This window comes from Pteropus alecto, unplaced genomic scaffold (genome assembly GCF_000325575.1).
Source record: "Pteropus alecto unplaced genomic scaffold, ASM32557v1 scaffold398, whole genome shotgun sequence".
NCBI classification, from domain to species: domain Eukaryota; kingdom Metazoa; phylum Chordata; class Mammalia; order Chiroptera; family Pteropodidae; genus Pteropus; species Pteropus alecto.
In genome coordinates, this window is record NW_006442497.1 from 5,171,037 (window position 1) to 5,185,948 (window position 14,912).

A 14,912-nucleotide genomic window follows, 5' to 3' on the forward strand; every position below is an offset into this window, starting at 1 on the left:
GAGTCTAGCTTTTGATGGTATATTCCAGTATTGTGTGAAGCTGGCATTCTCTCGACTCTGCACTGAGCAGCTGTAGGCAGCCTGTGCCGAGAATGGGATTTGGGGAAGCTAGTTGTCCTGCGACCCGTGAATTTTTTTTTTTTTTGTCTTCTGCTCTAGATTTCAAACACCTCATAACCAAATTTACCTACCTGTATTGTTGGCTGCTTTTATACTTACAGAACACTAGGGGGTGCTGTTGGGTCAGCATTTACCATTCAGGGCACAAATGTTTTGTATAAATATTCCAGGACCTGAATCTCTGTACTAAAGAGTGATTAGATATGGGCAAACCGTACAGCATAACAATGTAGGGAAGCCTCGTTAATACAAATCTCAGTTGCAAATCAAATATTGTTATTGTCTTCTCCTACTTAAAAATTTGTTTTTAAATTTAAATAGTTAACAGGAAAAGCTTCTTTTCCGTGTAATGCTTCTCTGGGATAAAACATTGAATGTGCCAAAAAAATGGTAGTGACAGTAAGGCAAGACTCCAGGAGAGAGAGATGATTGAGATTTTAAGAGAACATTTAATATATATATATATAAATAATTGCATTAAATATTTTCAGGGTATTTTTAAAAAGGTAACTATTTTGATACTATGAAAAACATGAAGTTCTTTTTTTTTAAAAAAAAATAAGTATGAGGTCTATGTACAATTTTAATAAAAGCCCATCAGTGAAACATGCAAATGGCTATCTGCATTATTCAAGTTTGGTACGTGATCTTGTTCCTGCTGCGTCAACTTGGCTCAATATTTATATTAGACCGTTGTACCTTGAGTTGTTTCTAAATTTTAAAATTCTTTTAATTAAAATGACTTGCTGTTTTACAAGAAGTAGAAAGCTCCTCAGGTCTTGCTCTCTAAGATCTCTTTCGTACTTATGAGGACCGGAGAGTCTAAGCCTGTCGGACCATCCTGTTCCTAAGAGCTTTGCATGCGCTTCAGTAGCGGTTCTTACAAATATCCTACCACTTACTGGGAAGCTGCTAGCCTGACCCTAGGCCTGGGGCCTGACATTGAGGTTACTGGTAAGTCTGTACCTAAACAGCCCTTTTTAAAGAAATACGTCCTTTCTGATGGGAACCATGTGCTCAAGATGCCTGACTCCAAAAATTCAGTTTTCCTCATTCATATTGCATGACTCATTGGTATGTCTCTGCTACTTTTGTTTTCTTAAAGAGAAAGAATGGGATCCCTTTTTCCCCGTACTGAGAAAGACTGCTTACTTTTGAGCAAGAGTTTTAAGATAGAAAGAACTGAGATAAGAAAGAGGAAGCAGGAGGAAGACCCAGCCACCTGAGCCATCCAGAAGGCATATGTATACCAGTAGAGCTGTGTGTTTGCATTTTAAAAGAAGTCCAGGTTCTCTTCCAGTCCTGACTGATGTATGCTCAGGAAGAATGGAAGACGTGGTTGTCTATGCCCTCTTGGGTTATGGGAGTCTAGGAGTCTTCCTGCTTTATTTGGGTCTTTCTCTTCAGTTGACTCTCATTTGTCATATTTAGCTTCCAGTGCTCTTCCAAGCACAGCCTCACTTTCTTTGTCCTCTAAGGGGTTGGGTATAACTCGGATGAGCACCTCCAGGCTTTTCTCCTATAAGGGCTCAACCTTTAGAATACCCTTGGAAATCGTGAGCAGGTCGCAAGTGTTAGCAGTGTTTCCATAATGCTCCATGACTTGGAGCATTTGCTGTAGGCTCTGAACTTGGAGGTTTAGAAAGAGGCAATTATACATACACACTGGTGAATATATCTGCCCTCATGGGTCTTCAACAAGGATGCTTTGAGGCCCCTTGGTAACCCCCTCCCTGAAGTCATTTCTCCCTCTAGAGTAACCTGGTAGGGAAGACTGACCCTGGTAGGGTAAGAATTCTGCCAGAATTGGGGCCTGGTTCCAACCTTGGCCATGCATTTGAGGCTACAGGCATCTGGTGAAGTGATGCCTACAGAGGAGGCATGGAAGAAATGCCTGGATGCTTTTTTTCCAATCAAAAATATGCCCCTGAGAATTTGTAAATTGAGGAAGGTTAAAAGCCATTGAGTCAGACAGGAGTATAGCCAGTGATTGGGCTAGCTCAGCGTGGCCAAAAGGGCCTCTCAGTCCTCTTCTAGAGGCCCAACTACTCTTCCTGGATCTATCTATCCTTGCTCCTGAGGCATGGTCACTGGTCTGATGATGATAGCTCACTCCTGACTCCCAAAATGTCCCCCAGGTCTGGGGCCCCTTTCTTTTATCCTCCACTCCTGCTCTCTTCCACTAGTGTAAGGAAGCATTTGCAAGGCTAGAATCTTGGGTTCAGAGGTCATATTGGTATCAGAAGCTCCAAGGACCCACAGGGTCAGAGGAGAAAGATTACCGAGGAGGAGATCTAGCAGTTATTTAATGACGGTTCTGGGAATCACTACGTCTTGCCTTCCAGATCAGATCAGCAGGATATCACATGTAGTGATCTGGCACAGCATTGTGTCCTGAGGGGTGGTCAGTTAATCAAGCACCTGCTGACCTGATTATGTATCCGAGCTGCAAAGGTAACGTTTAATGGTTGCAGCTAACATTTCTATAGCACTTCCTGTGTGGGCAAGAAGCTCTTCTAAACACTTTACAATATTAACTCTTTAGTTCATAATGAGTTATGAGGAAGATAAACAACTCTTCCTCAATCCTTTATCTCTGTTTTACAGACGAGGAAATTAAGGCACAGAGAGATTAAATAATTTGCCTAAGGTTACACAGATGGTAAGTAACAGAGTCAGGATTTAAACCTGGCTCTGGTGTTCATGCTCTGAATTACTAGAAATAGTAAGGCTGCCTCTCTGAAGGTATACAAGTAACCCTGTCAGTTGAAACCAAATTGCTGCTGGTATTCTCTGTTTATCAAAATGCAAAAAGATGCATTTGCCAGATCAATAGTTTCATTTTGAGTGCTAGGAGCTATACTTGTTTATTCCAGCAAGAGACTAGATCTGAGAAAGCCCCTGTAATTGGACTCGCTACTTGATTAAGTCTTTGACAGATGCAGTTATTCTCCAAGTCCCATGAACCTTTTGCACCAGATTTGAGAGCTAGTGGATGGGTGATAGGAATCAAGACACACAGAAGGCTTTAAGTCCTTGTGGCCTAATTTCTGATTTTTCCAGGTTTGCAGCTTTGCTTTGGACTGACTTTATTTATTGGGAAGGACTGCTCCAGCGACATCAGATTGATTTACCATAATTTACCCTATAAACATTTGAGGGCCTACTGAATAATAAACACTATTCAGGCTCTGGGAATGTAACAGTGTATAAGATAGGCATGGTTCCTGCTTTCAAGCCACTTATATTTAGTTGGAAGAGACAAAGAGCTAGTAAACATAACTAAGGTGATGTCAGGTAGTGGAAGTATTATAAAGTTAGCAAACAGGGTGTGGGATTAACTCCAACATAGCCCCTCCATGGACATGGGAGGCAAAGAGGACTGCTGGGTCAGCAGTCCCAAGGAGGACAATGAACAAAGCGTTCCCTGGGCTGTGCTTGCCCCCAAGGATACTTCCTGTTGCTCCCATGGGCACTATCTGCCCCTTTGGCCATTCCCATGGTCCAGTCCTACCCAACACAGGCTCTCATTCCTGGGGAAGACCCTTGTTCCCTGGGACGAGGCAATCCCTCTCCCCTCTGCTCGGAAATAAAACAATACCTGCTCTTGGCCGGCTGCCTTTTCCTGCAGCTCCAACTGACCAAGTGCTGAAGCCTAGCTGTACTGGAATAAATGGTGGCCCTCCTGGTGTTTTTTTTCTAAGTTCCAGGTGCAGCTTCCTGGCCTGGAGTTTCTGTGATACACAGGGTAATGTGAAACTTGGCCAGGGGAAACCAAAGGGGCATTCCGCTACTTACTGAGTCAAATAGACCATTAAACACTCAGAATGTAGAAATATTCTCAGAAAGGGCCTAGTTTCCACTAAGCCAGCCAAGATATAAAACTGAATTAGAACTCTGTTTATCACCAGGTCACCATACACCACAAGGCAGCTTGACAAAGGCCGGTGGTGGTTTGAGTTCCTTGGGTTAGTGTTAGCGCAGGCAAATGGCTGCAGTATCTTTTGGGAATGGCTGAGACAGAGGGTTATGGGACAGACATGATATCAGACAGAGCAGGATTTTTCCACAGTGGGACCCAATCATCCTACCATTTAAGGGGTCTGAATTTGTGAACTGACTCAGGTCAGGGAATTGGTTAAAAGTCAAGACTCTTAAATGTAAGTCAGAGTTCTAATTTTCCACAGCTGGAGAATTTTTGGTTATTCCAACTAATTAAGACCTGAGTAGCCTGCCTGATGATTTGTTTACTGGAAAGCCTAAGCCATAGCCAGCATCTTTAACATGTCATACCATCCCTGGAGACCTGATGACATGACTGTCCATTTTACCTTTGATGGCTAATTGACATTACCTGGGCTTGGCCACTTGGGGCTTCTCTCATTATCACCAAAATCAAGGTCTTCATTTGAACAGAAGCCCTGTCCAGCAGCATTTCTACTTAAATCAAACACAGCCATTAAAGATCTGTTGCTTGCTTACGTCACTCATCTGCTACCCAAGGCAAGGTAGAAAAGTTTTGTCTCTGTTGGGGGACATGCAAAGTGGTGGATGGATAGTACACATAGGAAAGAGCCACACCTCTTCTTGTCTCCTGAAGTCTGGATTCCTTCCCTTTTATTGGTATCTTTGAATTTCATTTCTTTATGACAATAATTATGTCTGGGTTGTATTAGCCAGACCAGCAACCTGTCCTTCACAGTCCAGTTTTCCCCACATGATGAGGAAAGCATTACCAACATCTCCATGATCATCCTTGAAAGTTATATCCAGGGCTTCAAGCCAGAGGTAATTTTAAACTCGATCTCTCTGGGTGAATCTTAATTTAATGTTTCTTTTAGAAACATAGCTCCCTGTTCCTCAAACTTTATTTTATTTTCTGAGAAGTACGGAAAGTTTCAGAGGGAAAAAAACCTAACACCCTCTTTTGAAAGTAACATTCAAGGTAAACTGAACAAATTTTGAGGCATTTACTATTTATTGCTGGGTTCCTGCAAGCTTGATCAGTCCTTCAAACAATCCCCCTCTCAAAGTTCTACCTGAATAAACAATATAAAAAAGGGTCTCTAATGAAAGTCTTACTCTGAATAAGTTAAGAAGCTGTGTGCAATCACTGCATTAATGGGGGGAACAGGTTACTCACACTGACTTCCAAATCCTTGTTGTACATGTTGTACAGAAGAGGCTTTCTTTAGATGGACACCAGCCTATGGCAAATTAACTCCACAAAAGAAGCACACCAAAGTGGTCAGAGAAATGCTGGGTGTGAACTGCACTAATTCTTCCATGCCAGCTTTAAAACCAGGCAAGAGAGAATTACAAATAGTCCCTAAGAACAATCCATTTTTGTTTTTCTATAGCTAAATTCTCTAATATCTTCCCTACCTACAGATATATTTTATTATGCCATAGATTAATCTTTCATCTACATGGTCCTTGTGGTCCCTAGGATATCCCCAAAGGCATCCTCAGTTAGTAAAACTTGGTGTGACATCATGATGACACCACAATAGAGCCTGGTGCTATTGTTCCTGAAAGTTTCTGTGTCCACACATTTCCTGCAAAGGAAAACATCAGGATTGAACACGGACATACATGGTGTGGTCAAGGACAAAGACAGAGGCTCTGTGACTTCACAGGATGGAAGATGGAAGTCAAGGGTAATTATATTCCTCAGATTAGGGCACTTTTGCAATTCTTATGTGGAGAACACAAGAATTTGGGAGGATTGAAGGATGACCTGAGAAAAAAATTCTATGAATGTAGTGAACATGGTCTTAGTACCCTTGGGAGACTGAGGTGGAGCCCCACAGAGCTGAGTTTCATCGGGCATTTTGGGGAGACCTAATCTGGGATTGTGTACACAGATCCTCAGCTCCTTCTGTCTAAACTTTGGGTCTAAAGGGAAGGATTTTTGAGGTCTTGATTGGCATGGGCTTTGGATAACCTCATGCCTGACCTAATGGTATCACTCTAATTCCTCTTGCCACAGGGATTCATCTTGAACTGGAGGCAAGAACCTGGGTAAAGACTGTCATTAAGTAGCTGAATGACTTTAGTGAAGTTGCTTCATCTCTCTGGTCTTCCCTTTCCTCATCTGTAGGTTGATATTGGACCACGTCCCCTCTCAACTCCTCTCCAGACCCAAGTCTTTAGTTATTGAATCACACGGTCATTAAAGGACCAGAGTCTGGAGCTAGATTGCACAGGTTCAAAGCCTTCTCTGTAGCTGTCTAGCTGTCTGAGTTTAGGCAAGTTACTTGAGCTCCTCTGTGCCTTGCTTTTCTTATCTATGAAGTGGGGATAATAATAGGACCCGATTAATAGGATTACTGAGAGTATTAAATGAGTTAATTAGCAGACATTAGTTATCACTATTACCGAGGCTTAGTGACCTGTCCGTAGAATATTCGAGTCAGTCAAGTCAGTCATGAATGCTAAAAGTCATTCCAGTTCTTGGAACAGTTGCTTTGGTTTGGGGCTTGTGGATTGGGTATCATAGGGTGACATAAGGTAGATCCTTAGAGGGCTAGGGAGTTGCATTCATAGGAAGCTGGGAAAATACCTTTGTTGACATGCAATTGATTCTAAAGGTTTAAAAGATCTTCTATTTCATGACCTTACAAGAAATGGACCAAAGGTTATCCACTCCATTTTTAGAGATCCTTTAACTTCATCTATACACTGTTCAGACCATTTAGGAGCTGTATTTATTCTTGTCCATGGCTGAACCCAAGTGTCTCCTACCCAGGGCATGTTCTGAACTTACATTTTGACAAGTCAACAAGCAATTCTGTAAAAAATGTTCTCGTCATAGTTGACATAAATTATTCAAATACACTGTGAATGGTGGTGGTGTGGTGGCTGGTGTGGAACTGGTCTAGGTGTTTTTAAAGGTCCCTCTGTAACTCTGAGATTCTATCATTTCAGGGCAAAGGAACAAAAACCTGACTCCCTAAAGAAGCTGCATTAATATAAATCCTTTTACATGCATGTCATGGATACTCAACTCAAACCAGTTTAAGGTCAAAAGTGAGTTTATTAACTCACATAACTGAAAAGTCAAGGGGAAGCATTAACTACAGTCATGGCTGAATTGAGTCTCAAATGACTATATTAGGATTCAGTTTTTCTCTATGTCTTGGCTCTAATTTTTTGTTGACTTCACGTTCAAGCACCTTTCCCTCCGCTCTGTGGTAGCAAAGGAGTTCTAGACATGTATGCTAGCCAGTGTTGCTTCTTTTCAAATAATTCTAGCCAGCCTCAGAAATCTCTCTAACAGGCTTTATTTGACTTGAATGACACATTCGTGCCTGGAGCATCACTATGGCAAGGGAGTATAAGAGAGAAAAACCTTTTCTTTCTTCCCTTCTAGGTTCTTTTGCTGGCCTAATAATTAAATTGATACAAAACAGATTAACAGAAGGAAAACAAATTTAATTTCATATGTACAGGAGCTCAAAATATATGATACTCAAAAACGTGACCAAAGCAGGCAACTTTTATACCTTTTAGGTAAAAAAACAATAAATTTGAGAATATTTGACAAGACAAAGGGGGTTTGGGTTAAGAGTAGTAAACCAGTAAAAGAGTAATAAGGTTTTTTTTCTATAGCCTTCTTGGCCATAACTTTTCTATCTTTGATGATAAAGATGCCTTTTATCCTCCTGGTACATGGAGGGTAACTTTTACATGAGAGATTTGTCTCCTGCTTTTAGGGGGACAAAGGAGGTGCAGAGTGTTCTTTTTGTACTAGCTTTTAAAGTTTATTAAGAAACTTTAATTCAAAATTATTAATACAGCAAAGTGCTCTATTTTGATGTGGCATATCCTGCTCCCCCTCAGGGACCTGTCACACACTCATTTCTCAGCCCTAGGCCACAAATCCATCTTTGGAACCTGGGGGTACAGTCTGCTCCAGCCAGACTATGAGACTGAGAAGAAAATTCCACTGCCCAGAAAAAAGACATAAGTGCTCTTTCCAGAAGATGAAACTGCTCTTTCCAAAATAGCAAATGTCTGCTATTATAGCCACTAGAACTATAATTCTTATTCCATTTAGCTTCCACCTGTGCTAACATTTCTGTTCATTCTCACATCTTACCTTTTTCTTTTTCCCTTCTTCTCTTTCCTTTGCTCATTTATCTAGGACCCTCCATTTTGTCCATTCAGTAGATGAAGAGTCCCAACTGGTATTAAAATATTGAAAAAAAGAAAACTCCCCCTTTCACGAAGGTCATATAAGAAAACTCCCCCTTTCACGAAGGTACTCTGAGCTATGTCTTTGGTAGCGATGCTTTTTTTCCCCTTACCCTGGATAGTGGCTGCAAATGGAGTAGTAAAAGTGATTGATGGCTTTTTAATAGAAGTTCTAAGTCCATATACAGGCTTAGCAATTAATTATATAGCTGTGTGGCAAGTAAACTGATGTCTTTGGGCCTTGGTTTGTTCATTGATGTAACAGGAACTCTGCAATGGTTTGCTGTGGCTCGCTGACACAGCTCCTGAGAGCCCATTGTTAAATATTCAGGAATTTCATCAGTCATTGGCATGTTCAAATCTGCCATGGTGGAATTATTTACAGCATAGAAATTAGGAAATGATGGTGTGGAGAGAGAGAAGACCCCTTCTCTCAGCTCATTCCCGAAAGGAAGAATTACTAATTTGATTCAGCTGGATTCCAAGACACACATCTATTAGAGGGCAAATAATTGTGTTTCCAAAATTCCCATGGATCTGTTTGTTTTCTTTAGCTTCCAGCCGCCATAGGCATAGGTTGATCAATAGCAGGCCTAACCATATGATTATTTCTATTTTTGAAAGGCCTTAGAAAGTAAATTGCTATCACTATCACTGTCATCACCACCAACTAGCACTTGCTGCCACCTGCCAGGACCTGCTAGAAGGGCTTTGCATAAATTAACTTACTTACTCTTTAAACATTCCTATAAATGATATTGTAGTCTCCATTTTTCGAGTGTAGAGACTGAGACAAAGACAGTGTAAATACTTAGTTTGGATCATATTTGACCATTTTTGACCCACTAAAATGGAAGTTTCATGTGGTTCAACCTAACATCTTGACAGAGGTCACCGCCTGGTTGTAGAAGAGCCAGAATCTGCTCTCCACAAAAGCACTCAAACCAAATGGCTAACAGATATCACGAAAGGAAAAAAATGAAGAACAATGAATTTCATAATTTACACCGTCTTAAATAGAGATAAAAGTCAGTTAGAAATTTAAAATATATGTTAAATAAGGATTACTGAATCGGAAGTGATATAAACAATGAAAAACCAAGTAAGAAATTGAATGTAAATATTTTAAATGATCTCAACAAAGTTGATACCCCAGAGGTAGACATCCAGGCAAGAAGGCAAAGTGCAAGTCTGGAAGCAGGGAAAACTCCTGTGCTTCTCGCTGTCTTTACTCTCCCTGAGGGTGATCTTCGAGTTTAGTCATTTTAATGTGTGGCTCTTTTCAGTTTGCTTTCAGTGAATAGTCAATGCAACCTCAGCCAGGCTTCCAGATGAGAGAAGGGCTATGAGGCTGTTTCCAGGCTGGAAGGGCCACTTTCAAAGAATACTTCATTCACCACTCTCGTCAAAACCCTCTATTTTATTTTGTAGTTGTTTTTTAATTATATGTGACCATACTATAGTTTTTGTTTTGCTACTTCTTTTTTTTAATTTGAAATTTACTCTATCTATCTATCTATCTATCTATCTATCTATCTATCTATCTATCTATCTATCTAATCTATCTGTCTGTCTGTCTCTCTGTCTGTCTATCATCTATCTGTTAAATTTATTGAGTTATAATTGACATGTAACATTGTATAAGTTTAGATATACAATGTGTTAATTTGATACATTTATATGTTGCAGTATGATTACCACCTTAGCGCTAGCTAACACCTCTATCACATAATTATTTTCTTTTTTTTTTGTGTGATGGGATGAGTTAGATCTTGTTTCTTAGCAACTTTGAAGTTTATAATACAGTATTGTTGTCTATAGCAACTATGCTGTGCCTTAGATCACTTGGAAGTTTGCTCTCATACTTGCTTTCTTTTTTAACTGAAGTTTTTGGAGCTTTTTCCATCTCTAACTATAGAGATAGGTCTGCCCCATTCTTTTGGAGCTTTTTCCATCTCTAACTATAGAGATAGGTCTGCCCCATTCTTTTTGAATGCTGCTTATAGCTTATTAATGCAAATATGTCACAACTTAACTTAGGAGCATTTAGATTGTTTCTAAAATTTTGCTATTAAAAGCAATGATGCCTGAAAATGAAATGATATCCTGAATGATATCATAAATCAGTATAACAAGTAGTTTGTTTCTATATACTACTTGTTATACTGATTTATGTTCTGATGTGAAGGAATTTGCATACTTTTTTAATGGAGAAAAAGAGTAGTTAGTGGTAGAGCATTAAGAGAGCTTCTTTGGGTTGTGGCCTGCCTTTCCTTAGGTGATGACTATTGAAATGTGTTATTAGCCTTATATTTTTTCCTAATTTTTGCCATTGGTGAATCACTCGAGCTAGATATCAATGATACGCTTTTTAGAATGGCATACTTCTGCTTGGGTGTTACTTTCCCATTCTCCCATGTGCTGTTCCATCAGACCACTGTATCCTACAGTAGATATTCTTTACAACTGCCTCTGAAAGGTGACCCCATCTCTTCATTTTACTTTTAGGAGATGAAGACAATGGGCACGACACCTCAAACAGAAGTACCTACATGGACCCGGAGGAAGACCTCAGACCCTCAGCTTCCTCTGTAATAGGGTGAGACACCTTCTGAGGAAGCTTTTATAAAAGAAGTGAAGCATTACTTTGAGATTCTTCTGAAGATAAAGAAAGCTCAGAGTAAAGCTTTTCTTTTAGGTACAGGGAAGAGGATCGTGCTGTGAGAAAAAAGAACCAGAGTTTAGAGATAGCACTGAGGGGACTGAGAAACATCCCAGGAGAGGTTGAACCAAAGACTTGACAGGTCTGAGTTCTAGTCCCAGTCATTGCACTGACTGCAGTGATTTTAAGCACGTCACCTCGTTGGGTTTATTTTGATTATATGCAAAATGCAGAAAGAGACTCTTGAAACTCTAAGGGTCTCTCCAGCTCTGATAATTCTTTGACTGCATTAGATCAATAGTGATTCCAGAGCTGGACTTTCTGGAGGAAATGACCAGGTTCATTATTTAGTAGATGCGTGATTAGGACAAATTCCAAATTGTAATGAGACTGAAGGGGTTCAGAACTAGCCTCCCTAAGATGTGCTACTTTGACATGTGAATTTTTGGAGCTGAAAGCCGTTGAGACCCTGTGGGCGCAAGAGAAACTTTTACTCCTTCCTTAAAGAATTTAAATTTGGGGCCTTGCTCATAATAGAGTTCTTATCAGAGATAACTTTTTATGACCTATGTATATGGTGAGGCAAACATATAACTACTGAGCATCTGCTTTTCTTATCATCCTGCAGATGACATTCTTCCCCTCTGAAGCTTTAAAGCATCGTACTTCATCTTTAGCTCAGAATGTCATATATACATATATAACTTTTGGTCTCTGACTCTCTCATGTATGTGGGGGTCTCTGACTCTAATGTATATGGGGTTTCCATATGTACATATAGCATTAAATTGGGTTATTTTCTCTTGTTATTTCTCATGTCAATTTGATTATCAGACAATTTGATTACTACCCTAGAAGGGTAAGATAAAATTTCTTTCCTCCCACAGGGTCGATAATAGAGCATACTTCACTGAGTTATTATGAGCATTATGCTCATTTGAAATATTCATAATAGTGCCTAGCACATAAAAATGCTCCATAAATGTTCATTTTTATTATGTCTATTCCCTTCTCATGGAGGAAAGATGTTTAAATCCTAAAGGAAGATTTAGAAATAATGTGGAACAAAGGCAAACGTTTCTTCTGGGAAAAAAGTCACTTCGGCATGTGAATTATTTTGAACTGAAAGCAATTGAGAAAATTTTGAGCAAATTCTCTTATATGAAGAGCACCTAGAAAGTACTTAATTTTCTCTTAAAATTGTGAGAGATCTCCTATTCAGCTATGATATATTTCCCCCATCAGGACTCTGGCTCTCCAAAGAGAAAAGAAGACCACTCCTCAATTTACTACCGTCTATGTGGAGGCTATATTTTCTGCCAGGTCCCAGAGTGGCAAAGAGAAAGGTGGGACCATTTTCTTTTTACTTCTTTTCTTGGTCCTTGAACTTGTTGTCCAGTGTATAGTGAAAGTTCAATCAGGAGACAGAAACCAGGAATTTGAACAAGTTTAATATAAAGAGATATACTCTATGAACTATAGCATGACTGCAGTATTGAGGAAGTGGCTCATAAAAGTAAAGAGAACTCTAAAGAAAATAGAAGTAGGAGATAGAAGAAGCAGTCTCTATCTCTAGGACTGAGATAGAACATTTAAAGAAGAGCCTCCATCCTCTAGGACTGAGATGCTGACCTGAGAACCCAGCACAGATCTGGCTCACTGAATGGTAGAGGTGTTGTGTGGTGTTACCTTGGCAACATTTGCTAAAAATTTCCCTCTAGGGTATTGGGCAAAGCTGTTCATAGAAGGTGTCTTCTAGGAGGCACTCTAAAATATACCCCAAAGCGGGTACTAAGGAAGCTTCTGGATGTTGGGTGCTGCTGGATGCTATGCATTGCAGGAGCTGGGCACTGGGAAACCCACCTGTACTGCAGGAGCTGGAAACTGGGAAAGCCAAGCGCATACAACAGGAGACTGCTGAGAGAAGCACCCAGAACTAGGACAAAAACCCCTTTCTGCAACATTTCTCCAGTGCTCTCTATGACAAAGCTTAGCATCATATCAGCTGGAAAGAGGAAAAATATTTATAGGTCCAGATCCATTTTCACAGGGCAGACAGTGAATTAAGCATGAATTAGAAAGTACCAACTGATACAAATCGATTTTTTCTATTCCCATTTTATGTATGAATAGGCTACCTCATCATGGGTCTCACCTTTATGTAGGATGCTCAAGTTCTATGCCCTTCCGCCAACCTTCCAGAGGTATAGGAAGATCTCCTATAGCATAAAACACCAACCATTTTTTAGTTCTAAGACTCCTTTGAGTTGTTTAGTTCCTGCTCACTTCTGATTTTGAATTTCTCTCTATTACTGGAACCTATGAAGAGTACTTTCTTAATTTTTAACTATTTGAATATAATAATATCTTATAACTTTTACTGTTTTATTTTATGTCTGAAATCAGGAGGAGAAGTTCTTTATCTCAATTCAGTCTGCCATGTTAACTGGAAGTTGACCCAGAAGTATTAGGCACTACAGAAAAATAAACATATAAACAGAGCTGAGGAAAGGATATTTTAAACTTTAATTTACAAAAATTTTTGTAAATACAAAAACAGATAGGATCATTTCTCAGCATTCTATTGTAGGCCAGATAAATTTATAGTCTGAATGGGCCTAGAGATTTCTTAAACAAGTGGCTATCCAAATTGTTTTTGCAAAAAGGGGGAAAAACCCTTACATTGTCTATAAGCTCTTTATTGTTTTTCATTAACCATTTCTTCAATTATAACTAATGTAAGACGACCACGGTAAAAATTTTTAAGTAGTGCGGAAGAGGAAAATAGACCTCTTAACATTTTCCTTCAAAAATTTTAAATATGCAAAAAGGTTGAAAAAATAAATGTATGTAATGAACATTATATATCCCCCACCTAGATTGATTAATCGATAACATATTGCCAGTTTGCTTTATTTCTCTCTGTAGGCATATACATATATGCAAACACACTTTTAAATAGGAAAGTAGAAGGATCTTTGGAGTGAGAGATGTCTCTAGATCTTTCCTCTTGAAACAACAATAAGCTGAACATCTAAAACTCAACAAAAAACACCCAAACTGCACACCAGCACGTCTGAGCATGGGATCTGCACATAAGAGCTACCACAGGTCAGAACCCCGGGTGTCCGGCAGTGGACTGGGAGAAATAAAGAAGCTGCCTGCAGGAGGAGGGGGGAGGGGAGAAAGAGCGGTGAGTTCCCTGAACAGCCCTGCCTGGGAGTGGCCTGGAAAAGCTGTGAGCTCCCCACCGCTGGCCGGCGGCAGGGCCCAGTCATCAGGGCAGAAAGCAGAGAAGTGGGATGGGATCACAGAGAAACAATAATTGATTTTTGCCAGCCGCAGTTGCAAAACCGAGGCGGAGCTGCAGCCTCTAACTCCCAATCCAGAGGGCCCTTCCCCCATACCCTCTGAGACCGATCACTGTGGAGCCCCAGGGGAATCTTGAACAAACACTGCCGAGACAGCTCACTAACACCGACAGGGACTGAAACTGAGGGCAGCAAGTCCACCTACTGCAAAAGAAAAGCACCTTCTTTGCAGCAGGCTAAAGAGAGACCTTTATATAATAAATCTTCTTTCTGGAAAAACAGCAGAATACACTTCCATTCCATTCCAGGTGGAGAAATAGCCCATTAAACACCATGAACAACCAAGGCGACAAGGCATCTCAGAAAGAAAGAGAAAAATCTCCAGAAAATAAGCTTACAGACCTAGAAATATGTGATTTAAATGACAGAGAATTCAGGATGATACTTTTGAAAAAACTCAATGAGATAGAAAACAAATCATATCAACAATTTCAGGAATTGCAAAAACAACTAGATGAGCAGAGCAAGGAGATTAAAACTCTCAAGAACAGAATAGATATTCTGGAGATAAAAAAGACATTGCAAGAGTTGAGAAATGAAATAGCAAGCTTGGGAAATAG

At 40.0% G+C, this 14,912-nt stretch overlaps 1 protein-coding gene across 1 annotated transcript in view; it reads left to right on the plus strand.

Annotated features, from left to right (window-relative positions):
- The window catches only part of USP43 (ubiquitin specific peptidase 43), an 81,547-nt gene that overhangs the window by 56,079 nt on the left and 10,556 nt on the right, over positions 1-14,912 (plus strand). The window contains exons 16-19 of the mRNA XM_025040082.1: positions 4,797-4,908; positions 5,008-5,065; positions 10,828-10,918; positions 12,227-12,327. Of these exons, the coding sequence (XP_024895850.1) occupies positions 4,797-4,908; positions 5,008-5,065; positions 10,828-10,918; positions 12,227-12,327 (362 nt within the window). The remainder of the gene's footprint in view (positions 1-4,796; positions 4,909-5,007; positions 5,066-10,827; positions 10,919-12,226; positions 12,328-14,912) is intronic.